The 27,374-nt window shown below is 44.9% G+C and overlaps 1 protein-coding gene across 6 annotated transcripts; it reads left to right on the top strand.

The window, feature by feature from the left end:
* The first annotated feature begins 7,903 nt into the window (after positions 1-7,903).
* On the top strand, positions 7,904-11,869 carry LOC125523138. Of its 6 annotated transcripts, XR_007290127.1 has the most exons (9): positions 7,904-8,236; positions 8,593-8,666; positions 8,881-8,968; positions 9,705-9,758; positions 9,876-10,068; positions 10,163-10,424; positions 10,502-10,819; positions 10,899-10,968; positions 11,508-11,869. XR_007290127.1 is itself a non-coding variant. In XM_048688209.1 (8 exons), the coding sequence occupies exons 5-8, from the start codon at positions 10,281-10,283 to the stop codon at positions 11,612-11,614; spliced, it is 639 nt and encodes a 212-aa protein (XP_048544166.1). In that variant the 5' UTR covers positions 7,905-8,236; positions 8,593-8,666; positions 8,881-8,968; positions 9,705-9,758; positions 10,163-10,280; the 3' UTR covers positions 11,615-11,869. The 6 variants fall into 6 exon arrangements, 3 of the variants coding, with proteins under 3 accessions (XP_048544166.1, XP_048544153.1, XP_048544160.1); XR_007290124.1 differs by having other exon boundaries at positions 9,842-10,424; XR_007290125.1 differs by having other exon boundaries at positions 7,905-8,236; positions 9,876-10,424; positions 10,590-10,819.
* Positions 11,870-27,374: the final 15,505 nt, after the last annotated feature.

The following is a 27,374-nucleotide window of genomic DNA, read 5'->3' as shown; positions in this document are numbered from 1 at the left end:
AAGAGAAGATGGTGAGGTGCGTAGTTCCACCGTGGGCGGCAGGGTCTAATGTTAAGAAGAAGTGATGCAGTGGCGAGTGCATCCGGCCAGAAATAAGGCGGCACGTTGGCATGAAACAGGAGCGTGCGAACGCAGTCGTTCGGAGTGCGAAGGACGCGTTCGGCTCGACCGTTCTGTTGTGAAGTATACGGACATGTGAAACGAAAAACTGTGCCGTGATGCGACAAAAAAGTGCGGAAAGCAAGATTGTCGAACTCTTTTCCATTGTCAGTCTGAAGAGCAAGGATGGGACGCCCAAACTGCGTGCTGACATAGGAGTAAAAAGCCGTCAAAGTGGAAAATGCATCCGACTTTCTGCACAAAGGAAAAGTCCACACATAACGAGAATAATCATCAAGGATAATCAGATAATATAAATAGCCGGAATTACTAGGAACCGGAGAGGTCCACACATCGCTATGAATCAACTGAAAAGGAAAAGACGCGATGGTGGTGGAATTATTAAACGGGAGGAGAACATGTTTGCCGACACGACAGGCATAACATGTGTGATCCTCTATCTTATGGCAACTGAAACTGAAACTCCTAAGAATATGACGAAGTGTGACGGGGTTGGGATGACCCAGACGAGCGTGCCAGAGATCGACACCGGCGGAGAGAGCAACCGGTGCGGTGGTGGAGGTAGACGGCGAATGCACCGGATAGAGCTCGTCGAAGCTGTCACATCGGTGAAGTACCATCCTGATGCGAGCGTCCTTGACACAAAATCCAAGCCCGTCAAATTCAAGAGTAACAATATTTTCACGAGTTAAACGACAAATGGAAACAAGGTTCTTAATAAGATGAGGTGACACAAATTTGTTAGACAAAGTAATAGGCATGGAATTAGAAGGAAAAGAAATGTGCCCGACATATGTGATAGGGAGTGTGGAACCGTCGCCGACAATGATGCGACGGTCGGTGGTGACGGGAGTGAAGGAGGCAAGATTATCAAGATGAGCAAACATGTGAGCTATAGCCCCGGTGTCCATGTACCAATCATCACCTCCGGTGTAGTTGTTCGGCGTAGGAGCAGCATGCAGTGCAGGAAGGAGCACCGGGTCCCAGGGCGCCAACGACAGGGCCGACGAGGGGGACGGAGATGCCATGGGGAGGCCGTAGCCACCGCTCGGCAGCGGCGGTGGGTATGGTCCAAACGGTATGGGAAGCAGCCCTGGCTGCAACTGCGGTGCCGGGTAGGCCAGATGGCTCGCCGGAAGAACCTGCTGGCCCGCTGACAGATGCTGCAGGTGATGGGTGCCGTCTGGCTGTGGCCCGGCGAACGAGTGCTGGCCTCCGGACGACCCCCACCAGTACCCAGGAGCCTCGTACACGGGCTTGTCGAACGCGCCGCGCAACAGCGAGGGATCGACGGGCAGAGTCGATGCCGGCGGTGGGGCGACGGCGGACTGACTGAAGAGCGCCGGTGATGGGGCAGCGACGTACACCAGCGGGTGCAGCGAAGCCGGGCCGTGCAGCAAGTCGGAACGGTCTGGCGGGGCCGCACCGTAGGACGCCGATGGCGGGACGACATAGGCTACAGTGGACAGGCCGGTGGACGCCATCGCAGTCCGACGGCGACGGCTGGGCAGCGGCGGTCAGCGTGCGGACTGCTCGGACGGCTGTTCTGGCAGATGGGCAGGCGCGTGATGCAGCGGCAGCGAAGCGACTTGGCGCGTGATGTAGCGGCTTGACGCATGATGCAGCGGCAGCGAGGCGATTTGGCGGCAGTGAGGCCATTGGGCGGCTGGAGGCGATTTAGCAGCGAGGCGATTTTGCGGCAATGAGGCCATTGGGCGGCTGGAGGCAATTTAGTAGCGAGGCGATTTAGCGTGGCTTGACGGGTGGTTCTACGCAGGGCAGGCAGCGGGACAGGTAAGATTCACATGTGCCTGTGTTGTGTCTTGCCGGAATCGATCAAGACAGACATCGGCTGCTAGTTAGCTTCGGACATTTGAAGCACCGGGAACATCCTAAGCCTGGGAGCACTAGATACTTTTCCCTTTGACTTACAGTAAAGTAGTACACGTCCAACTAGAAATAATCGGCTTGATGCTAGTTTGGTTCGGAGTCTCTAGTCAGCTTGTAGGTGAAGTGAGGCGCAGCAGCTGTAGCGAGGCGCAGCACGTGGAGCGGCGCGGGGCTGGCGGCAGCGGGGAAGCGACGCGGGATGGAGCGACGCGATGCGGACGGGCAGAGTAGCGGCGGCCGGCGCGGGGTTGCGCGGGCGGCGGCGAAGGGGAGGCGGTGGCGGCGCGGAGGAGACGCGTGGCGGCGGCGGCGACAGCGGAAGACTAGGGGTAAAACCTAAAAACGGATACCATATATGATTGCACCATGTATTGTCTCGTGCATAGACATGTATACATGATGTACAAAAGTGGGTCACGGATCTCAATTATACAAGGAACTAGGAGGCAGACCCAATACACAATATGCATATAACACATATACTCAACAAGTATCTCATTAATTTAGATGTAGGGAACTTAATTAATCTCGGAATATATTTTCCAAACGAGGTAATACCTGTGTGAATTTCATAGTGAAGAGAAAAAACCATCTCTTTTATACAATGAGACTCCCCTTAACTTTTTTTTAATAAATACTTCACTTTACATACACTCGCTTACTTTTTCTCTCGTTTCCATGGTTGCTTTGAAAAGCGTCTCATAATTTGCAAGTGTGCGGAGGAGAGAATATCTTTTTAGATAAAGAAAGAGCTTTATTGTCTCCCGGGCCTCTGCACCCATCAAAATGACGCAAATGAGAGAATATGAACTACGCATGCCTCGTCTAATTGTGTTCATATGAGATTAATTGATGGTTATGGTGTTTAGCTGATTCCTACCTTGATGCGTTTACACGAGACAAATTTTCCACATTCTTATGGGATTACTCCATCGTCAACTTTGAGTATGACACTCGTGGTGTGGATATTACACCAACAACCATGTATATGATCTCTCAAATTGTTTAATGATTTCTTTCCCATAGAGAATCGCTACCTCACGTCTTTGCAATCAAAGTTGCAAATTTTTCGAAGCATACATAATATACCTAGCTAGTGGACAACTAAGATAGGTATGAGCATTTCCTCAATTAATCCTACCAAAGTATGAGCAATTGCAATATGTATGAACATTCGCTTGTGTGCTGCTGAAAAAGCTAGCAACATTGCTCTTCGAAGTCATTCCCCACTCAACTCAAATTTCCGAACGGTGGTAGTAGTAGTAGTAGTCACATAGCTAAGTGATGCCTTTTAGCATTTTGTTGTACGAACATATTTAGTTGGTTTGATAAATTAGTTATATCTATCCCTAAAAATTGTCATTTTGACAAAAAAAACTCTAACGGATTACCTACCGGGGCCGGGTTGCTATTCCCTTATCTTTAGGTCATTACCTAAATTTATCTCTCTTATTTGTACCTCCAAATAGGTAACCACCAACGCATGAACCAAAAATCAGACCCACGCGTGGGAGCAAAGAACTGCATCTATGCAGACATTTTAAGCCACGGCTCCGACCACCCACCGACAATGCTTTTGACCACCCAACACCACCGCAGACATCTCTGCTGCCCACACGACCTCTCACAACCCTCCTTACCTTCCTCCAACAGCCATATATCTCCCAGACCAGCCCACATCTATTCGTTCCTACCTTCACAGCATCACGACCACTTCTAATTGTGGATATGTAGTCTGTCAAGCTGCCATGCCGGTGACTTGCAAAAAAGAGGCGGGGAGAGGGAAAAGGATCCCTCGCGTGCCGCATGAGGTAGCAAGGATGGCCGGAGTGCCAAAGCAGCGACAAGGCAATGGTGGATAATTAACACAATAAAGAAGGGGGAGACGAGTGTCACATGCACAGGAGCAAGGGAGAGTAGTGGTGTGGGTGACCACATTGGGTCATCGATGAACGGGCTATATGACAGTGTGTATGCAAACAAGTCTTATGTCATATGTATTTAAGGTGACGGAGGAAAACCCAAAATATTAGATCTTCTTCTCTCTCCTATACCTAAAACCAATTTCCAGTATAAAAAATTGACGGATGTGTTATGTCTTTGCATTGTATGTTAATAAGTCAAATATGCTAGATATGTTCTAAGGGGAGTGACTTACAAGATTCAATGCTTATGTTTTAGTAGTGAGTTAAAAATGATGCAAAAAGTAGTACTTAAAAATCAATCTAGATGGGCCAAATTCCAAGATAAAACTTACGTAAAATTAATGCTCGCTTATTTTGGCTGTATAGGGCGTGTACGCATTCCTATGTGCTCAATTTGAGTAAAAATGTATTATATGCCATCAAAATGTTTAGCTTTATTCAAATGTGAACACAATGATATGCTTTTGATGATATATAATACATGCTTCTCCTGGTACTTTTCTATGATACTACAACACTTCACAAGGCAACCTCTCGTACTTTTCCCTCTCGTTCCCACGGTTGCTTTGAAAAGAGTCCCATAGTTGAAAAGTGTGCACATGAGAGGAACTTTTTTGCGTGCTTATTGCCTCCCGGCCTCTACAACCACCAAAATAACGCAAAGGAGAGAATATGGTCTAGACATGCCTCATCTGGATGTGTTTATAGGTGAGTGATGGTTATGGTCTTTAAGTTGATTTCTATCATAGTGGGGGTTGAAATAGGGAATATGTGCAAAAACAATTTTTTTCACATGTACATGGGTGTCATGGGCTTACTCTGCCGTCAATTGTGTTTAAGATTCATTTATGCATTTTACACCCACACCCCGTGTACTTGTATATTTGATCTCGGAAAGTGTTAAGACATGACTCATTTCCAATAGAGAAACACTAGCTTTAAGTTTGTGATTGAATTTTTTTTGGAAGCATATAGACCTATCATGTGGGCAATTGCAATACTTATGAGCAATCCCCCAAGAAAACCTACCAAAGATCACATATGGGAACATATCTAGCTAGTGGATTGATACACTAGCAAAGGCAGCCTTCAAAATTACTACCTCACTCGACTTAGAATTTATTTTCCAAATGCTAGTAATAGTCAAATAGTCAAGTGGTGTGGTATGTTTGTTAATTTTACACCTCATCACCTGGCCATCTGCCTCTTTGACGGGTGGGTCAAGTTGGATTCTTATAGTTGTTGCTAGGTGGGGGTTTACTCATCTGTGGTTTTATAATAGGAAAATAACTCTTTTTTCATGACATTACTCCACTTTATGTGACAACTATGATTTTGGTTGATATGATTCGTTTCAAAAGAATCCCAAGTACTCCCTCCATCCCATAATGTAAGACGTTTTTTGACACTACACTAGAGTCAAAAAAATGTCTTACATTATGGGACGGAAAGAGTACGTCATAGGGAGAGAATGTATTTCAGTAGCTCTCAGCAAAAAAGACAAAATTTTGGGCTGCAAGAAAAAATTTACAGTTCATGTACTGTTTTGACCGATTTTGTCTTTTTTTCCAGGAGCTACTCAGATGTTCGAACAAGCTGAAATTTGGTATGAATATCACGCATTGAAATATCTGCCACCTAATTTTTTTTAGAAATTTTATATTTTACATATTTATTTTGAATTTACTGTTCATAAGGTGCAGACGAGCTCGGGCAGCGAATTGCGTTTCCGTGTTATATTCAGGCAACTATCGGTAGCCTACACGGAAGTATTTGTACCTGCTGTCCGTACGCATGTAGCCATGCTTAGCACGACGTGTGATCTACACGTCTAGGGCGGGTAGTTACGGTAACAGCTAGCGCAGCACGAAGTGGCCTAGCCGTAATTCTGAGAAAAAGCAAGGAGCAAGGTTACGCAATTTCCGGCGTCCTTCCTGTCCCTCTCATTCGTTCATATAAGGCGCAAAACCAGGCAGAGTTGATAAATTTGACCTATGAATGAAACTATTTTACAAACTAAACTCTGTTTAAAAAAAATTCACTCAACTAATTTTTTTGTCTAGCGCCCGACATCTAGACGTCACACTATACTGTGCAACGCCTAGCTCTGAGACGCTACACGCATATCCAGCATCGCATCCCAGACTACCTGAAAAATACTCAGTCAATGTGCAACGCCTGAGAGCTAGACGCCACACTGTATAGTGTAGCGCCTAGCGTGTAGGTGTTGCACTAGTGACTTCACCCAACGTCACGGTGTGGACACACTCTACACAGGGCAAGCCCATGCATGCATGGCACGGTGTGGACCCGGCCCAAATATTTTTTCCACTTACCATGTTCATATATACTACCTATACTAGTATACTTATACCACTTTTTCTCCTGCATGCATGCATGCATGAAAGCACATGTCCATCCAGACATGCTGCGCGTCGTACCTCTGCTTGCAGGCTCTTTTGTCTGCTTGTTTCCTTGCCCTCTCCTGCGTGTTAAATTAACTTTGTGCATGGGTTTGCATATCGCATGCTGTGCAACGCCTACACACTATATAGTGTAGCGTCTAACTCTCAGGCGTTGCACATTGACTTAGCATTTTTCAGACATTCTGAGGTGCGGCTCTAGCTAGGTGTGTAGCGCCTGAGAGCTAGACGTTGCACAGTGTAATGTGACGCCTATATGTCGGGCGCTACACAAAAGGGTCAGTCGGATGAAATTTTTCAAACACAGTTTAATTTGTGAAATAGTTTCATCCATAGGTCATATTTGTTATTTTTGCCGCAAAACCACGACTCCGGGAAGCGCAGAGATCGAAGACGAGCGATAGTGAGAGGAGGGACTGCACATTCTGCACAGCGACGTGCCTACTGGTGTGTTGCCAGAAACAGGAGACGGCCATGTCAGGCAAGGCGAGGCGGCTCTGCGCGGTGCTGCTCTGCCTGGCCGCACACTACCAAGGCGGAGGGAACGGGGGCGGTGGCGGCGGTGGGAGAGGTGGAGGAGGTGGCGACGCCTGGAGGAACTGGGTATATGCATGTGTGAGTGTAGTAGTACGTATATACCTCTTGTATGGTAGTATAACTTCCAAACAAAATTCTGTGTATATGCATGTGTGAGTGTAGTAGTACGTACTAGTATATGTTAAATTCCGTGTAATCAAGTACTAACGGCGATTCCAATACAAGTTTCCAAGCATCTTCTAGGGTTGCTTGCGTCATGCTGCTTAACTGCCGTACTGTCATGACTCCTGAGTACTTTATAGAGTTCAAAGGATCGCATGATTCACGTCTAAGCTTCTGTCCAGTATCTCACTAATTTGGATATAGGGAACTTAATTAAGCTTGGAATCTGTTTTCCAAACGAAGGTAATACCTGTGTGAATTTCACAGTGAAGTGAAGACAAAAAAACATCTCTTCTATACGATGAGACTCCACTTAACTTTTTTTTCTTTTGATAAAGACTTCACTTTACACACACTCTTTCACTTTTTCTCTCGTTCTATTGTTGCTTTGAAAAGCGTCCCATAGTTTGGAGTGTGCGGATGAGAGAATTCTTTTTAGATAAAGAAAGAGCTTTATTGTCCCCCGGGCCTTTGCACCCGTTAAAATGACGCAAATGAGAGGATATGAACTACACATGCCTCATCGACTAACCGTGTTCATATAAGATTAATTGATGGTTTTGGTGTTTACACTACCAGAAACTGAAATATTTCTATGAGTCTCTTATTTTCCTATCAGGCCCGCGTTATCGCACAGGGAAATGGGCTTCTACTGTCGGGCCGCAACTACACGCGAGGAATAGATTAATTTTCCTGTGCGCTTGTCCATGGACTCACAGAAATAATAATATACTTGTCGGTCGCTTCTCGGCCCACAGGAATAGCCCATTGTCCCGCCGCTTTGCCAATTCGAGCCCGCCATTTTCTCAAAAAAAAAAAAAACATATGGGCTCTATCCCCAAATTGCTCCAAACCTAGCTAACTCTCGAACATTCTCCCCCAAATCTCAGCCCCCAACCTAGCTCTCTTTCCAGCGGCCAGCGGCCGGCTGCGCCCCGAATCCCTCGCCGTCGGCTGCGCCCCCAAATCCCTCGCCTATTCCATCCTCTCGTTCGCCCCCTCCGCCTGATTCGCTGGTCAGTAGACTGACCACCCGCTGCCCGAAGTGTCGCTGGTAATCTCCCAGCGCTTCCGGAGGAGGGCCACCGTCAACGACCCCTTGGCCGCCGTCAACGACCCCGTGGCCGTCGTCCACTGGACCACCGCATCCTTCCCTGAGTGGCGCCCTTTCCAATCCAGGTACCACCCTTTGCTGTACAGACGCCCATATGGCATTTGAGATTTATTTGTTGCAAGTGGCGGAGGAGCCCATATGGCTGAATCGCCCCGTTGCTGACAGTAGCATGCCTAATCCATCTAGGAATAAGCTACTAGCTATTTGGATGGATTTTATAGAGTTGGGTTGTGTCAGTTACCCATCCACGGCATATTATTAGGCCCTATCAGATTCGTGCTGGAAAGAGACATACAAATCTGTACGCCTACCCTGATTTGGCACTTGTTTTTCTTCCAGTAGACTATCAAATACTTTGTCTTGCTGATTAGATTGCCAAAACCAAAGTCTAAAAGTCAAATCTTTTTTTTACATCTCCTAGGTTACAGGACTTCTGAAGTTATTTCACTTGTTGATGAGAAAGAAAACAGAGTTAAACGACTGCTGATTATCAAGGTAGTGGTCAGTACTGCATGCTTGTTGTTGTTTAATATTCGGTCAATTTCTCTAATATATCTATGCATGTCTTGTTTTATGGTCCGATAATGCTTACCAAAGTTTTTCATTATTTTGCTATTGGGATTTTTTTTTGAGCTCCTTCTTTTTCATTTCCTACTATCCTTACTATCCTTATGCTAATTATCTCAAATGGTTATGTTGTGTGTAATAGGATTAGATCTTGGATTTGCTAGTGGACTTTGGGAGTTTCTTGGCCAGCTTGGTGACTCCACATTTTTCACTATTTCAGCAACCCTTTGGTAAGCATTAAACTTCCAGCATTACATTTTTATCTTTTGTGTACATCTGTTTGCTTCCAATTACTATATATGTGTTGTTGCTAAATAGCTCATCTTAAGTATGATGTGTTGAGCTTAAATAATTAAATAGCTGATATATTCCATTTTCAACATAGAATTTGTTAAATGGCAGATCTTACATGGATGTATAGTGGTTGGCAGTTTGGTCAAATTCCTTCTAACCCATGGCTTTAACAAACCGACTGATTTCTAGACCATGCATTCTCTTTTCCCGGCGTAGCCGAAGGTGGTAAAATCAAGTGTCCATGTGCCAAGTGTCGTAATTATTTTAAGCGCAGTAGGGATGAGGTAGAGAAGCACTTGTATAAATACGGGTTTAGAGAAAACTATGAAATGTGGACAGAACATGGTGAGAAATATGTTCCTAGCCAAGACAGATTTTCCTCTGCCACAAATTGTGCGAGGCATGATGAAATTGACCAAATGGTTGATCGAATGGACAATATGTTAGTTGACCTAGGTGGTCCCTGTCCTCCACCAATTGATGAAGAACCAACTTCCTCTGCCAAGGCTTTCTATAGGATGGTTAGCAGTGCTGATGAAATTGTCCATGAGAACACAACACACTCGCGTCTTTCTACAATAGCGCGTTTGCTAGCAATGAAATCTCAGTATAATATGTCAATTGCGGAATATGATGATGTGTTACAAATCATCCATGAACTTATGCCTCCAGGTGCTAACTTGTCCAAGGACTTCTACCAATCTAAGAAACTCTTAAAGGTGACAGGTATGGTTGTTTCTTCACATGTGCTTACTTTTATGATCGACACCATTATCCTACCAGTTAATGCTTCTTGCCTTGTTGTTTAGGCAATTTAATTATGTTGACCCTAATTCCAAATAGGACAACTATACTATGCAACTTGGAATCATTCTTAAATGAGAACACCCGGCATAATTGAGAAGAAGGAAGGTGATGTTGTCATTAAAACCCGCCCAGCTTTGGAGTGATCTGATTATTATGATGATGATACTCTAGATGATAAGGGGCAGATAGCAGCAGATCGTGTGAAGCAAGTGTTTTGGGCAAGTTCCAAGTACTTGGGAGTTATTTTGAAAATCTGTATTGCACATGCATATTTGACATGAAAATGTGTGAACTTATAGAACTTGTTTGAGGTTCATGTGAAGGATGATGAAGACTCGGACAAGGTGGAGGATGACGTTGATCGTGTGTTTGACAACTATGCAATGAAAAAAGTGAGAGACATGATGTATCAAGTTCGTGTGGATGCTGTGAAGTTCTACTATGAGAAGAAAGGAGAGCGGCTTGATGGCACGTTGGCATGTTCAAAAGAGCTTGAATATGGCCAATACTTGGAAGGTGGAATACCATGGGTTAAGGAACATGCATGGCCTCATCTTTGTGCTTATTGGTGCTAAAAAACGCCACGTATGTTCTCGCTCCTTCTAATCACCAACTACTGGTTCTATCTGCATGTATCCAAGTTAAAATAACTATTGTTCTAGGATGATTACCGTGATTTGGCTAGAGCCGCACATCCTGATAATTGGGAGGAGCGAGAGTTACATGGGCAAATGTTATATGAATCATCAGGTGGCATTCCCCATGGGCGACTAGCAATAGCGGATGGGGCAATTAAGAAGGCTGATGTTATCTCAACATCTAGAGAGAAGAAACTGAGGCTGTCAACTTCAGCATCACTTCGACGAACTATTCAAGAAAACGAAGAACTGAAGCGACGAGCTATTCAAGAAAACGAAGAACTGAAGCGACATAATGAGTACCTGCAAAATAAAGTGGATATGCATGAACGACTCTTCTTGGTACATGCAAATATGTGTACATATTTCAGATTAATTGTTCAAATTACCAGCTGTTCTAATGTTGCATACTTGTTCATAGGTCCTTTTTAAGGAGATGGGTAAAGAACTACCAGAGGAGCTACACCCATGGAGCAAGGTCCCAGCCACATGTAAGTAAATTATTTCCTGAAACTTTTTGTCAAACTGATGGTCAGCCAACCTTTGCAAATAAAGAGTATTATGTTATTTGAGTAGCCATTAGCCATATCATGAATATCTTAGATCTTATTGATTGGTAAGGTACTATATACAGATTTGGCTTGATAGTTGGCACCACTTCCTCTCATTTCCCACCCAAAACATGTCAAGATATGCTTGTATGAGTGCACCTTGATTCGTCCATGCACATGTAATCCCAACTTAGCGAATTTACTATACTTAATTTCTTGGCCAAATCTGTTCAAAACACCATTTGTGGTAGATGTTTACTTTTATTTTGATCACTCTCTCTTAGTTAAAATGACTACTAACCTTGTTCACCAAATCTGTCCAAACTCAGTGTGTTGATGGTTTACTCACAGAAGGCCATGTGGTGTTATAATAATTCATATTTTCTACCTGATGGTTTACTGCAACATTTAATTCAGAGGCCTTTTCTAGTTTGCTTCATAACCTCTCCTGGTTTGTCTAAATAAATAATCTGATGTAGGGGCATCTCATATTGGAACCCAAACATTGGATGACAACACCGATGATGGTGATTCGGGTGAAGCTGTTGGCGGTGACGACTCCAACAATCGGGAAAGCAAGACTTAGAATGCTAGTGATGGTAACCTGGGAAGTGCCTTTGTTGACAGAGTATGGTAACATGACTTTAGAAGTGATGGTAGTGTTGGTAACACAATAGCATTTTGGTAGTTGCAACAAACACTAAAGCCAAGTTATCTGTTCTGAACTATGATCTATTGTTGTGAAGTATGATGTATTTTGTCTGTAATGCACTGAAGCTTATCCTTGCAACTTGCAAGTTGAACAATTTATCTTTTGTTGTCAAGAACTGTTATGTACTTAGATGTGTGAAACTAAACTTTATCCTTCAAATTTATGGTTGTGGTTGACACGTGCATTTGGTTATGGTATGGTTTGTGGTGATAGGTGCAACATACAAATTTGAATGGAACATTAATCTGTACATTCAATTGCTGGAGGTATTGGACTGACAGGAGTACAGAATCATTGTGGGTGTGATATATAATTTCCTGTCGGGCACGAGATGACAGCGAAATGCACTGAATATTCCTGTCGGTGACTAACTGACAGCGAAATGCGGCGAATTTTCCTGTCGGGCCCGACGACAGGGATATAGCGTATACCCCTGGCCATCCTATACCTGACAAAAACTTGTTTCCCTGTCGGTTACCGTCAGGAATATCCGTCAGGGAAATGTTTCCTGTCGGTTGGCCGACAGGCAAAAGCAGGTATCCCTGTCGAGCTATCCCTGTCGTTTTTCCCTGACGGCCACCCGACAGGAAATGCTTTCCCTGTCGGGTTTCCCACTTTTCCTGTCGGTCTTCAGCCCACAGAAATATTTCTGTTTCTGGTAGTTTAGCTGATTACTACCTCGGTGTGTTTACGCAGAGACAAATTTTCCACATGTACATGGCTCTTATGGGCTTACTCAACCGCCAAATTTGGGTATGACATTCGTGATGTGGGTATTACAGCCACAACCATGTATATGATCTGTAAAATTGTTTAATGTTTCTTCCCCATAGAGAAACACTTTCTCACATCTTTGCGATTGAAATTGCAAATTTCGAAGCATACAATATACCTAGCTAGTAGGCAATTGAGATATGTATGTGCATTTCCTCAACTAATCCTACAAAATTATGAGCAATTGCGATATGTATGAACATTCACCTATGTGTTGCAGAAAAAGCTAGCAACATTGCGGTTCGAAGTCACTCCTCACTTGACTCAGATTTCCAAATGGTGGTGGTAGTAGTAGCAGCAGTCACATAGCTAAGTGATGCCTTTTAGCCTTTTGTTGTACGGGCATCTTCAGTAGATTTGATAAATTAGTTATATCGATCCCTAATAATTGTCACTTTAACAAAAAAAGAAAGCTCTTATATAGTTAACTAAATTTACTATCAGGGTCGGGTTGCTTTTCCCTTATGTTTAGGTCATTACCTAAAATTCTCTCTCTTATATAGTTGTACCTCCAAATAGGTAACCATCAATGCATGATCCAAAAATTAGACCCATGTGTGGGAGCAGAGAACTGCATCTATGCACACATTTTAAGACACAGCTCCTGCCGACAACGATTTTGACCACACGCCGCCATAGCAAACATCTATGCCGCCCACACAACCTCTCACAACCCTCCTTACCTTCCTCCAATGACCATATATCTCCCAGGACGGACCGTCTCTATTCGTTTCTACCTTCGCCACATCATGGCCACTTCTAATTGTGGATATGTAGTCCTCAAGCCGCCATGATGGCGACTTGCAAGAAAGAGTGGGGGAGAGGGAAAAGGATCCCTCGCGTTCCGCATGAGGTAGCACGGATGGCCGGAGTGCTGAAGTTGCGACGAGACAATGGCGGATAATTGACACAGCAAAGAAGGCAGAGACGACTGGTACATGCACAGGAGTGAGGGAGAGTAGTGGTGTGGGTGACCACATTGTGTCACCGATGAGTGGGGCCATATGATAGTGTGTATGCAAACAAGTCTTATGTCATAGGTATTTAAGGTGATGGGGAGAAACCAAAAAGATTAGATCTTCTTCTCTCTCCTATACCAAAAACCAGTTTTCAATATAAAAAAACGACGACTGAGTTATATCTTTGCATTGTAGGTTAATATGTCAAATATGGTAGAGATGTTCTAAGGAGGGTGACTTACAAGATTCAGAGCATGCGTTTTAGTAGTACTTAAAAATGATGCAAAAAAGGAGTACTTCAAAATCAATTTAGATGGGCCAAATCCCAAGATAAAACTTACGTAAAATTAATGCTCGCTCATGCTGGGTGTATAGGGCCTGTGCTCATTCCTATGTTCTCAGTTTGAATAAAAATGTATTATATGCCATCAAAATGTTAAATTTATTCGAATGTGAACACAACGATACACTTTTGATGATATATAACACAACTTCTCCCAGTACTTTTCTATGATAAGACAACACTTTACAAGGCAACCTCTCTTACTTTTCCCTCTCGTTCCAATAGTTGCTTTGAAAAGAGTCCTATAGTTTAAAAGTGTGCACATGAGAGAATCTTTTTTAGGTGAAGAAAGAGCTTATTGCCTCCCGACCTCTACAATCGTCAAAATGACGCAAAGGAGAGAATATGGTCTACCTCCACTACACATGCCTCATCTAAATGTGTTTATAGGTGAGTGATGGTTATGGTGTTTAGGTCGATTTCTATCATAGTGGAGTCAACATTGCGAATATGTGCAAAAAGAATTTTCCCACATGTACATGGGTGTCATGGGCTTACTCCACCGTTAACTTTGTGTTTAGGATTCATTTTGTGCATTTTACACCCACAACCCGTGTACTTCTATATTTGATCTCAGAAAGTGTTAAGACATGACTTATTTCCGATAGAAAAATGCATTGGATTATCCCCCAATTCAATTTTGACACATGAACTTATAGTGATCATTTTGTTACTATTATGTTAAGATGTAAATTGGGTTATCCTATGATGATTTGATCCATTGTTCCTTCGTGTACTTCAGTTTTTGTTATGGTCATTGCTCACCATTGTATGCATGATTGACCGACTTAATATGTTGATTTTGATGCATGACATTTACCTCACTTAGTGTACGAGAAATGTTGGTTGCATTTTATCGGGGGAATTACGAGCAGATACATGGGAATCTTGTGCTTCGTCACCTCCTCAACGCTAAACTTGGCAATCTGGTCCAAGGAAGACATGTAGCTACACAAGAAGCTTCTAAATATCTCCACTGGTGGCACCTCCTTCGCATGAACCATATCTGCCCTCAGGTTCCAGATTCTCAAAATCAACATGATGATGATTGTTTGTTCTAGATGGGATTCTTTTCTTCATGAAGTAATCCATGAAGTCAAGATAAAACACCTTAAAGCAGTGCTTTTCAAATTTGAATTCCACAAAGCATATGACACCGTGCATTTGTCCTTTTCGCGGGATTCCTTATTCGAAAAGGATTCGATAAGCATTGGGTGCTAGGGTCAAGCACCTCATTTCTAGTGGTAGAACGACATTTAAAATCAATAGTGATATCGGCCCCTACTTCCCCACCTCTCGTGGGGTGCGCAAAGGGGGCCCTCTTTCTCTTTTCTTTGTTTAGCTTGGTGGTCGATAAGCCAGTGACCATCCTTGATGCGGCTAAACGATCTTATTAGGGAAGGTGGGGTCACCCACCTCCAATTTGTTGACGATACCATCCTTATGGTAGAAGGATCGGATGCAGATATCCAACACATCATATTCATGCTTCTCTTCTTCGAAGGAATGTCAGGTCTGAGTGTCAACTATAGCAAGGGCGAAGTCATGGTGCTTGGGTATTCCGACATTGAGCGACTAAGTTGTTGCCTTGGGTCCTTTCCGACATCCTTTCTAGATATGCCAATTAGTGACTCCCGGCTGCTAGTAAAGGACTTTCGCCCTACGGTTACCAAGGTTCATAGAGTGGAACCTTGAAAAGCGGCTAGGATGGTTCTCATTAACTCGTCCATGATAAGCATGTTTATGTATTTGATGGGATTCTATGGTCTTCATGAATTCCTTCACCATGACATAGCTAAGTACCAGTCCAGATTCTCTTCAGTTGGGAAGCGAGACAAGCTAAAGTATCATATGGTCAAATAGTCGGAAAGATGTAAACCCAAGGATCGGGTTGGCTGGGCACCAATTCATCTGAGCGTATGAACATTGCGCTGCTCTCCAAAAGGTTGTGGCAAATTTCAAACCGGAGAAGGGGATCTCCGGTTGGACATCATCCATGCAAAATATTTGCATGGACAACCACTTGCTTTCGCTCTCAGCACTTAGGAGGATCCCAATTTTGGCAATCCATAATCCAGCTAATCTAGTTCTTTGAATAGGATCCTCCATTACGATGGGTTCGGGGACGAATACCCTTTTTTGGTTGGACCATTGGTCTGAGAAATGGTCCTTTGCATCTAGGTGATGATGTATTTGTTGGGGAACATAGCATGCAATTTCAAAAAATATCCTACGCTCACACAAGATCTATCTAGGAGATGCATAGCAATGAGAGGGAAGAGTGTGTCCACGTACCCTCGTAGACCGAAAGCGGAAGCGTTTGACAACACGGTTGATGTAGTCGAACTTCTTCTCGTTTCGACCGATCAAGCACCGAACGTACAACACCTCCGAGTTCTGCACACGTTCAGCTCGTTGACGTCCCCCGAACTCTTGATCCACCAAAGTGACGATGGAGAGTTCCGTCAGCTCAACGGCGTGGTGACGGTGATGGTGAAGTGATTAGCGCAGGGCTTCGCCTAAGCACTATGTGAATATGACCGGAGGCGTAAACTATGGAGGGGGGCGCTGCACACGGCTAACTATGTTTTCTTGTGTGTTCTAGACGCCGCCTCCCCACATATATATAGGTGGGAGGGAGAGGGGGACAACCATGGGCGCCCCAAGTAGGAGGAATCCTACTTGGGGGCCTTGCCCAATTCACCCCCCCTTACCATCTTTTCCGGAGAGGGAAGGAAAGGGGAGAGAGGAGGGAAGGAAGGGGGAGGCCGAATTGCCTCCCCTTCCTTCTCTCTTCTCTCTTCCCCTTTTCCTTTCCCCTTCCTATTCGGCCAGCAAGGGGGCGCAGCAGCCCATGCTGGCTGTTGTGTTTCCCCTCTTGGCCGAATAGGCCCATATAGTTTGCCGGGGATAGCCCGGAACCCCTTTCGGTGACCCGATTCGTACCTGGTATCCCCGGAACACTTCTGGTGTCCAAATTGAAGGAAATATGCCCTAGAGGCAATAATAAAGTTATTATTTATTTCCTTATTTCATGATAAATGTTTATTATTCATGCTAGAATTGTATTAACCAGAAACTTAGTACATGTGTGAATACATAGACAAAACAAAGTGTCCCTAGTATGCCTCTACTTTACTAGTTCGTTTATCAAAGATGTTATGTTTCCTAACCATAGACATGTGTTGTCATTTGATGAACGGGATCACATCATTAGGAGAATGATGTGATGGACAAGACCCATTCGTTAGCTTAACATTATGATCGTTACAATTTCATTGCTACTGCTTTCTTCATGATTTATACACACTAGTGCAAAACCGGGCAATAGCACCGGTTCGTAAGGCCCTTTGGTGCCGGTTTGGTAACCGGTGCTAAAGTGTAGGCACTAAAGGCCCCCCCTTTAGTACCGGTTCAGCATGAACCGGTGCTAAAGGGCAACCACGTGGCACGAGCCAGCTTCGGGGGCAGGGAGCCCTTTAGTACCGGTTGGTGTCACCAACCGGTATTAAAAGGTTGGGGGGGTTTTGGGTTTATGATTTCTTTTTCATTTAATTTTGTGTTTTCCATTTAATTATTTCTCGTTTGCTGGTATTTTACGATACTACATATTGTACACGTTATGCATATATATAAATAGAATTTCTAGTAGAACCAATCATTATATATATATATCATCGAATTTCTCACAACCACCATTAATTAATTCACACATATATACACACATGTATATATATATACAATTTCTCCTAATTGGTGCCTTCGGAGCCAGTGGCATTAGCCTAGCTAATTTGTGCCTTCGGAGCACAATAACAATTGGAAGTGGTTCATGGGGGCGGTAGCGGGTAATAGTATTCTCCTTTGGGATCTATGACCTGATCGAGCAAAAATCCCGCTATTTCCTCTTGAATTGCTTCTATGCGATCCTGTGCTAGGAGCTTGTCCCGCACCTCTTTGAACTGTTAAGAAGGAGATCAATATGCATGTGTATTAGTTGTGTGACTAGATATCGGTAATGGTGTAAAAATTGTGAATAGTGTTCTGACAATCGATATCATACCCACTCCTGTCTTTGAGATTTGCTCCTTTCGGACGCCATCATGCGAATGTTCTCGCAAACGTAGTATGCACATAGATCATTCCCCGGCGCCTGCTTCAGGGCGTTTACAAGAATGGAATTTGATCAGATAATAATTAATCAAGCATGATAATTAAAGAGATGGCAGCTAGCTAGTACTACTTAATTACTTACCTTGGGTCGATACCATTTCAAATTTTGTTTCCATAGGCCTGGAGTGGCCCTGATGAACTTTGCCCAAGCCCTGCCCGCCGACAAAGAAAATGAATAAGTGGGTTATTAAATAGTTGTTATCAGGAAATGACGAACTAATTAAATAGGCCGAGATATAGTTAATAATGATTGAAATTACCTATTGACTATCCCCTTCACGATGGTGTAGTCACTTGCTTTCTTAAGTAGTGAGTCTAGTACTTCAACTGTTGCTTCATCAACTTTAATGATTAACAAGATTCAGTGAAATATGCATGCACACACGTTTGCATGTCTTAATTAAGCGGGCATATGTAAGCAAAAACATGTAGCTAGCTAGTAGGGAAAAACAGAATTTGTATTACAAGACAGTGTGACTCACTGGAAGTTGTAAGGAAGTAGTATATCTTCATTGTATTTGAGTTCCTTGAAGAACTGTAGCATGCTTTCCTCTACACTTTTTTCGTGATATGGATCTATTTTCCATGTGTATTCCTTAATGGTATTTGGGTCAACGAACCCAATGCCATAGCGTCCACCTTTTTTCATTTCATAAATCTTCATCCTGCATAATACCACAGAAAAGAATATAGTGAGGATAATTACAGGTAATGATTGATCAAAATGATCACTACAGCTAGCTTGAGACTTAAATTACAGAAAGAAATCACTTACAGACAATAACAATTGACAATAGATTTGTCGAGTGCGTCTTGATTGTATAGCTGAAATAGTTCTGAATACTCAACGGTCACAGCTTTCTCATGGTAGTAATGATCCTTGTTGACATTCACCATGAGGGACTCTCGATTGGAAATCTTGGTAATGTCCATGTACCATTGATGCAATTCATACATTCTCGTTGGGAGCTTATGGACCTCCTCTGGCTCGACCAAAGGTTGGCCCCGGGCATATTTCCGTTTTATTTCCTCCTCTCTAGTCGGAGACATGGGCTCGATATCGAGGAGTTGTCCAACAGTGATCCCGATCGATTCAGCCTGCGCGATATGCTCCTCGGTTATTACCACATTGCCCACCCCGGGAACATTAACGATTTGCCCACAATAATATTGGGCGCGCCTACTCTAATGTGTTGTTGGCACAACAAGCGGGGGGATTGATTGCGCCGCCTGTTCTCCCAGCTGGGGAACGGTTTTACCGCTCCTTTTGCCAGCTGATTTGCTCGAGCTCGAGCTCGCCTCTTTCTGTAGACGTGCTCGATTTAACTTCTTGATGTGGCGCTCATAGTCTGTGTCAACAGGCTTGGGAGCTGGTGCTCTAGCCATACGAATAAAGTGGTCAATCTTTTCCACAGGCAGTTTCTCCCTTGGCGGCGGTGGCGGTTTCGGTGCAAAATGGGCTTCCACCTCGGCCTTCGATATGGCTACGTTTTCCTCCTCGGACTTGTCATAAGGCCTCTGCGGAAGAGGCACGATGCTTGGACCATATTGAAATCGCTTGCCTCCGCCTGTACCTCCAGTACTACCTCGACTTGTACCGCTACGCACCATAGCTGAGGCGGCTCTCTTCCGTGATTGCTGAGGCGGTGAAGATGGCTGACGTGGCTGAGTTGGAGGAGGAGGAGTGGCCTGAAGCTGTGCCGGACTTGGAGGAGGAGTGGCCTGAAGCTGTGCCGGACTTGGAGGAGGAGTGGCCTGATGCTTTGCCGGACTTGGAGGAGGAGGAGTGGCCTGAAGCTGTGCCGGACTTGGAGGAGGAGTGGCCTGACGCGTTGGTGGACTTGGAGGAGCGGGAGTCTGCTGACTCGGTGGCGGACTGCGACGAGGAGTCGGATGACGCGGTGTCGGTGGCCTTTCGAAAGATGATGCAATCCTTTCTCCATAGGATGATACGATGGTTGGTCTCTCCTAGTATGTGCTGATCGTCACCTCCAGGAATGTCAAGCTCGAGCCCCGAATATTGGTCCACCACCTCATCAACCAAGACACGAGCATAGCCCGCTGGAGTCGGGTTGCAATGGAAGGTTGCCTCGGGGGGATTTGTAAAAGCAAGGGCGTCCGCCACCTTCATGGATATGTTCTTCATTTTGAAGTGTAGCTCGCAGTTAGTGTTCTCCATGATGTCATCCACTGGGTAGCTATCCAGCAATGCGTCGCCCGGGGCGGAACCCATGCTGCTTCTCGGCATGGATGGGACGGTGCTATCCAATGGTGGATCATCCACTGGCTGCTGCAGCTGCTGAGACCCCCTTTGCTGGCTAAGTGAGTCGATCTGCTCCTGCTGCCGCTGGAATTTGACTGCCAAGTCCGCGTGCGCTGATTCTAGGCCTTGAATGCGTTCATAGTCTAGCTTCCTCTGCTCCTCCTCCATCTTCCTCTTCTTCTCCTCCGCAATCTTCTTTCTCGCACGGGTTCTGTAGTCGGCATTCCAGTCCGAAAACCCCTCATACCACGGAATAGCGTCCATGCCTCGTGTTCTTCCTGGGTGTTCAGGATTTCCCAGGGCACGCGTAAGCTCGTCGTTCTCTCTGTTGGGCTCGAACAACCCCGATCGAGCCTCTTCTATTGCAATAAGTAGCTTATCTTTGGCTCCGTCCAGACATGCCTTCTTCGAAACTTTGCCTGTCTTCGGGTCCAACTCCCACCCATGCGCATAGAACCAAGTCCTGCACCTGGGGGTCCAGCTCAATGTTTCTGGAGTGACACCTGCATCCAGCATCTCTTTCTCAGACTTATCCCACTTAGGCATTCCCACCGCATAGCCACCTGGCCCCAGCTTACGGAACTTATCCTTTTTTGCGGCATTGGCCTAGTTTATTCTCGACCGTTCCTTAGATAATTCCGAATCCTTGAATTTCACGAAATCGTCCTAATGAGCACTTTGGTTCTCTAGTGTTCCCTTGAATACTGGAGTCTTCCTTCCTCTGTTGATGTACATGGCCCATTCATGAATCTTGTGGTTCTTGAATGCAACCGCCATCTTCCTAAGAGCAGCGTCCTTGACTTTCTCCACATATGCATCTGTGAAATGATCTGGTAGGGTGAAATGTTCCATGAGCGTTTCCCAAAGCAGAAGTTTTTGTCTGTCATCGACAAAAGTAACTCCTAGACGTGGCTTTGCTGGCTCTCTCCATTCTTGAAGGGAGATCGGGAGTTGGTCCTTCACAAGAACTCTGCACTGACAAACGAACTTGTCCACAATCTTCTTAGGCGCTAATGGTTCGCCATTAGGTCTGATTGCCTTGATATTGTACTTTACGCCCTCCTTCAACTTTTTGTTCGGGCCTCGTTTCGTCCTGTTGCCTGAAGATTTGCTCGATCCGGATGGCTGAAAGAAGAAAGATCGATTCGTTAATATATCTTCAAGTCATTTAAAACATGTGATGATCACCAGATGCCTGCTTATATAAATATATATACCGCGCCGGTCTTTGTTGTTTCAAGATCAACATTTTCTTCGTTATGTTCATAGTTCATGACTTCATCCATTCGGTCGTCGCGATCGAATATCATATCACCCTCCCCGGTGTTGTTTAGATATTCGGAGCCGTCATAATCTTCTTCATTCTGATCATCATCTGGCCCGCGAGGATTGCGTATGATATTGAACAGGGCCTCTTCTCCCTCTCTGCCGGTATTGTCCGCCATAGGTTTTGTTTAACTAATCCAAAAGAAATATAAAACAACTTAGTATTCAAATTACATCGTCTTGAATAATAGATATAATCTTGAATACATCGTCTCGAATAATAGATATAATCTCGAATACATCGTCTCGAATAATAGATATAATCTCGAATACATCGTCTCGAATAATATATAATCTCGAATACATCGTCTCGAATATTATATATCGAATACATCACTGGCTAGGTAGCTAACAAAGATCAAATACTACAGAAGAATCTAGGACACTCGCAGTTCCTGCGGTGCGGGCGGTGGACACCCAAAGAGAAGGAACCCTCACAGGATCATAGCTGAAGTGAGATCCCTGAAGAAACTGCCAGGTATTGGAGAATCTTCCGCCCTCTAACGCAACCATGTAGCGATGGACGTGCTCGTCCTCCTCCCTGACACGGCGACGTACCACCTCTGGCGGGGCCGGCTCCCTCTGCACTGAAACTGGCCCACGCGAACGCCACCAAACGAGATCAGGGTCGATGACGGGACCCGGGGACGGGTTCCTCATCAAGCGGCGCCCCCCTCCAGGCAGCACCTCCTAGTGCCAGCCCGGCGGAGCCCAGTCCCGCACATGGGTCAGCCGGACATCGTCGCGGACGGGTCGACGGCGAGGATGCGGGCCGGGCATCGTCGAGAACAAATACTAGCTATATGCCCGCAAAAAGTAACATTTTTTTAATGATTGGATTTCGATAACTAAAATTTCTAACATTTCTATATAACTAACATTCCTATAACATTTCAAACAATGCTATATAACTAACATTTCTAATATTTCTATAACTAAAAAATAGAAAATAATTATAACATTTCTATATATATAACTAACATTTGTATACATTTCTAATATTTCTATAACTAAAAAAAGAAAAAATTCTAACTTTTTTATAACTATGTCTATAACTAAAAAACAGAAAAATTTCTAGCAATTCTAATATTTTTATAACTATTTCTATAACTAAAAAACAGAAAAATTTCTAACATTTCTATAACATTTCTAACAATGCTATATAACTAACTATTTCTATAACTAAAAAAATAAAAATTTCTAACATTTTTATAACTATTTCTATAACTAAAAAATTAAAAAAATGTATGTATGTGTGTGTGTGTGCTCACCGGCGAGGCGAGAGGCGACGGGGGGCGGCGACGGGGACGGCGACGGGCGCGGCGACGACGGGGATGGCGACGACGGGGACAGGGACGGGGAGGCGACGACGGGGACGGGGACGTACGGGCCGGGGCGGCGACGACGGGGACGGGGCGGTGATGACGGGGACGGGGACGACGCGGGACGGGCCGGGACAGGGCGGCGGTGTCGACGGGGACGACGGGGACGGGGACGACGGGGCGGCGACGACGGGGACGGGGCGGCGACGGGGGCGGCGACGAGGGATATGGAGATGGGGGCGGCGGGCGACGGGGCAGAGGAGAAGAAGCAGATGAGAAACTGAAATTTTTAAAGTGTTTAGTTATATAGGATGGACCTTTAGTACCGGTTGTAGCCACCAACCGGTACTAAAGGCCTGTTTTGGCCAGGCCAAGCGGCGGGAAGCACACCCCCTTTAGTACGGGGTGGTGGCTCCAACCAGTACTAAAGGCCCCCCCTTTAGTACCGGTTGGTGCCACCACCCGGTACTAAAGGGGGTGCGCTGGCGTAGGTGCGGTGCGGCAAGTTTAGTCCCACCTCGCTAGGCGAGGGGCGTCCGCACTGGTTTATAACCCCCCGTGCGGTAGCTCTCTCGAGATCCTCTCCAAAGCAGGCCTACTGGGTCTACATGTTCTGTGCTGCCCTGTCGGCCTACTGGGCCTTTGCGGGCCTGCATCCTGGCCCAACAACAGGTTAGGTTTCTAGTCGTATGCAGGCCGCTCTGGCCCAGTAGGCGGGTTTTTTTATTTTTTGCTTTATTTATTTTTGAGTTGTTTTTTTGTGTATTTAGAGTTTCTTTGTGAATATTTTTGCTTTAGGTACAAAAAATACAAACTTTTGTTAGTGCCCATAGTTTTCAAATTTGAATAGTTTAAATTTTGAATTATTTGAAATTAGTGTGAATCACTAGTTTGTGAATAACTTAACTTTAAAAATCAGTAAAGGCATGAAAGAATTTGTTTGCACATAAAATTTCTTCGCGTTTCAAATGCCAAAACACATAACTACCCTAACTATTACAGAGATTACCTCCTGGGTGTGAAACACAGAAGAAAGTGATGATAGTGAAGCCGATCACATCCCAGATCTTTGGGTGTGAAACTTTTTCTTCACGTGTGTCCCTTTGCGCCGTAACCATGGAAAATCTTCATCATTTAACGGGATGCTCGGGTGAATATTCACTGTGAATGGAGCAATTTCATCAAACTTTTCATAATCTTCTTACATGTCTGTCTTGTCATCCACTCCCATGATATTTCTCTTCCCAGAAAGAACTATGTGCCGCTTTGGCTCATCGTACGAGGCATTCGCTTCCTTATCTTTTCTTTTTCTTGGCTTGGTAGACATGTCCTTCACATAGAAAACCTGTGCCACATCATTGGCTAGGATGAATGGTTCGTCTGCATACGCAAGATTGTTGAGATTCACTGTTGTCATTCTGTACCGTGGGTCTTCCGTTACCCCGCCTCGTGTCATATTGACCCATTTGCACCGAAACAAAGGGACCTTCAAACCACGTCGATAGTCAAGTTCCCATATGTCCTGTATATAACCATAATATGTTTCCTTTCCCGTCTTGGTTTCTGCATCAAAGCGGACACCACTGTTTTGGTTGGTGCTCTTCTTATCTTGGGCGATCGTGTAAAATGTATTACCATTTATCTCGTACCCTTTGAAAGTCATTATATTCGAAGATGGTAACTGGGACAGCAAGTACAGGTCATCTTCAATAGAGGTGTCATGCATGGTACGTGTCTGCAACCAGCTGGCGAAACTCCTGGTTTGTTCATGTGTAATCCAGTCATCAGACTGCTCTGGGTGTTTGGAGCGTAGGAAATTCTTGTGTTCATCCATATACGGAGCCACCAAGGCGGAATTCTGTAGAACTGTGTAGTGTGCTTCAGTGTGAGAATGTCCGTCCATACATATTATTTGTTCCCCTCCTAGCGTGCCTTTTCCATCCAGTCTGCCCTTATGCCGCGATTTAGGAACACCAATCGGCTTAAGGTCAGGAATAAAGTCAATACAAAACTCAATGACCTCCTCATTTTCATGGCCCTTGGAGATGCTTCCTTCTGGCCTAGCACGGTTATGAACATATTTCTTTATGACTCCCATGAACCTCTCAAAGGGGAACATATTGTGTAGAAATACAGGACCCAAAACGTTAATCTCTTCGCATAGGTGACCTAGGACGTGCGTCATGATGTTGAAGAAGGATGGTGGGAACACCAACTCGAAACTGACAAGACATTGCACCAAATCATTCTCTAACCTTGGTATGATTTCTGGATCGATTACCTTTTGAGAGATTGCATTGAGAAATGCACATAGCTTCAGAATGGTTAATCGAACGTTTTCCGGTAGAAGCCCCCTCAATGCAACCGGAAGCAGTTGCGTCATAATCACGTGGCAGTCATGAGACTTTAGGTTCTGGAACTTTTTCTCTGCCATGTTTATTATTCCCTTTATATTCGACGAGAAGCCAGACGGTACCTTAATACTAAGCAGGCATTCAAAGAAGATTTCCTTCTCTTCTTTGGTAAGAGCGTAGCTTGCATGACCCTGATGTATGCCATCTTTTCCGTGCATACGTTGCTGGTCCTCTCGTGCCTCAGGTGTATCTTTTGTCTTCCCATACACGCCCAAGAAGCCAAGCATGGTCACACAAAGATTCTTCGTCACGTGCATCACGTCGATTGCGGAGCAGACCTCTAGGTCTTTCCAATAGGGAAGGTCCCAAAATATATATTTCTTCTTCCACATGGGTGCACGTCCGTCAGCGTCATTCGGAACAGGTTGTCCACCAGGACCCTTGTAACGCCCTCCATGCGGCTATATCTCCCACGTGTCGAAGCACGACTTAGAGGCATAACTGCATTGAAAGCAATGTCACAAGTGAGGTAATCTTCACACAACCCATGTAATACAATAGGGGGAAAAGATACATAGTTGGCTTACAATCGCTACTTCACACAATTACATGAATAAAGCATTACATCATCCAAATACAATCAAGGTCCGACTACGGAACCAAAATAAAAGAAGACTACCCCAAATGCTACACAGATCCCCGATCGACCCCAACTGGGCTCCACTACTGATCAACTGGAAAACGGAACAACATAAAGAACACGATCTTCATCGAGCTCCTCCTTTGAGCTTGGTTGCGTCATCTGCACGGTTCAACGGCACCTGCAAGCTGGTTTTGGAAGTATCTGTGAGTCACGGGGACTCAGCAATCTCACACCCTCGCGATCAAAACTATTTAAGCTTATGGGAAGGGTAAAAAGGTATGAGGTGGAGCTGCAGCAAGCGACTAGCATATATGGTGGCTAACATACGCAAATGAGAGTGAGAAGAGAAGGCAAAAGCACGGTCGAACAACTATGATCAAGAAGTGATCCTGGAACAACCTACGTCAAGCATTACTCCAACACTGTGTTCACTTCCCGGACTCCGCCGGAAAGAGACCATCATGGTAACACACGCGGTTGGTGCATTTTAATTAAGGTCAACTTCAGGTTTTCTACAACCGGACGTTAACAAATTCCCATCTGCCCATAACCGCGGGCACGGCTTTCGAAAGTTCAAATCCCTGCAGGGGTGTCCCAACTTAGCCCATCACAAGCTCTCACGGTCAACGAAGGATATTCCTTCTAGCGGGAAGACCCGATCAGGCTCGGAATCCCGGTTACAAGACATCCTCGACAATGGTAAAACAAGTCCAGCAAGACCGCCCGATGCGCCGACATCCTGATGGGAGCTGCACATATCTCGTTCTTAGGGCAACACCGGATGAACACTACGTACAGCTAAAACCAGCCCTCAAGTTTCCCCGAGGTGGCGCCGCAAGTGGCTCTGTTTCGGACCAACACTTAGACAAGCACTGGCCCGGGGGGGGGGGTTAAAATAAAGATGACCCTCGGGATGCGCGACTCCCAAGGGAAAAGGCTAGATGGCGAATGGTAAAACCAAGGTTGGGCCTTGCTGGAGGAGTTTTATTCAAGGCGAACTGTCAAGGGGTTCCCATTATAACCCAACCGCGTAAGGAACGCAAAATCCGGGAACATAACACCGATATGACGGAAACTAGGGCGGCAAGAGTGGAACAAAACACCAGGCATAAGGCCGAGCCTTCCACCCTTTACCAAGTATATAGATGCATTAATTAAATAAGAGATATTGTGATATCCCAACAAGTAAACAATGTTCCAACAAGGAACGATCTCCATGTTCCAACAAGGAACAAACTTCAATCTTCACCTGCAACTAACAACGCTATAAGAGGGGCTGAGCAAAGCGGTAACATAGCCAATCAACGGTTTGCTAGGACAAGGTGGGTTAGAGGCTTGGTTCAACAATATAGGGGGCATGAAAAGCAAGTGGTAGGTATCGCAGCATAGAAATAGCAAAAGAGTGAGCATCTAGCAAAGCAAAGATAGAATTGATTTCGAGGGTATGGTCATCTTGCCTGAAATTCCGCAAGGAAGAAGA

This window comes from Triticum urartu, chromosome 1, assembly GCF_003073215.2.
Source record: "Triticum urartu cultivar G1812 chromosome 1, Tu2.1, whole genome shotgun sequence".
Taxonomy (NCBI): Eukaryota; Viridiplantae; Streptophyta; class Magnoliopsida; order Poales; family Poaceae; genus Triticum; species Triticum urartu.
The sequence above is the reverse complement of the archived record's forward strand: the minus strand, read 5'-3'. Positions and strand labels throughout refer to the sequence as shown.

Excerpts from the sequence above, each read along its gene's own strand:
- LOC125523138 (XM_048688203.1), top strand. The coding sequence starts at position 10,281 with ATGAGAAGAAAGGAGAGCGGCTTGATGGCACGTTGGCATGTTCAAAAG. Across the intron at positions 10,425-10,501 it reads TTGGTGCTAAAAAACGCCAC|GATGATTACCGTGATTTGGC; the intron begins GTATGTTCTCGC and ends CTATTGTTCTAG. Across the intron at positions 10,969-11,507 it reads GAGCAAGGTCCCAGCCACAT|GGGCATCTCATATTGGAACC; the intron begins GTAAGTAAATTA and ends AATCTGATGTAG.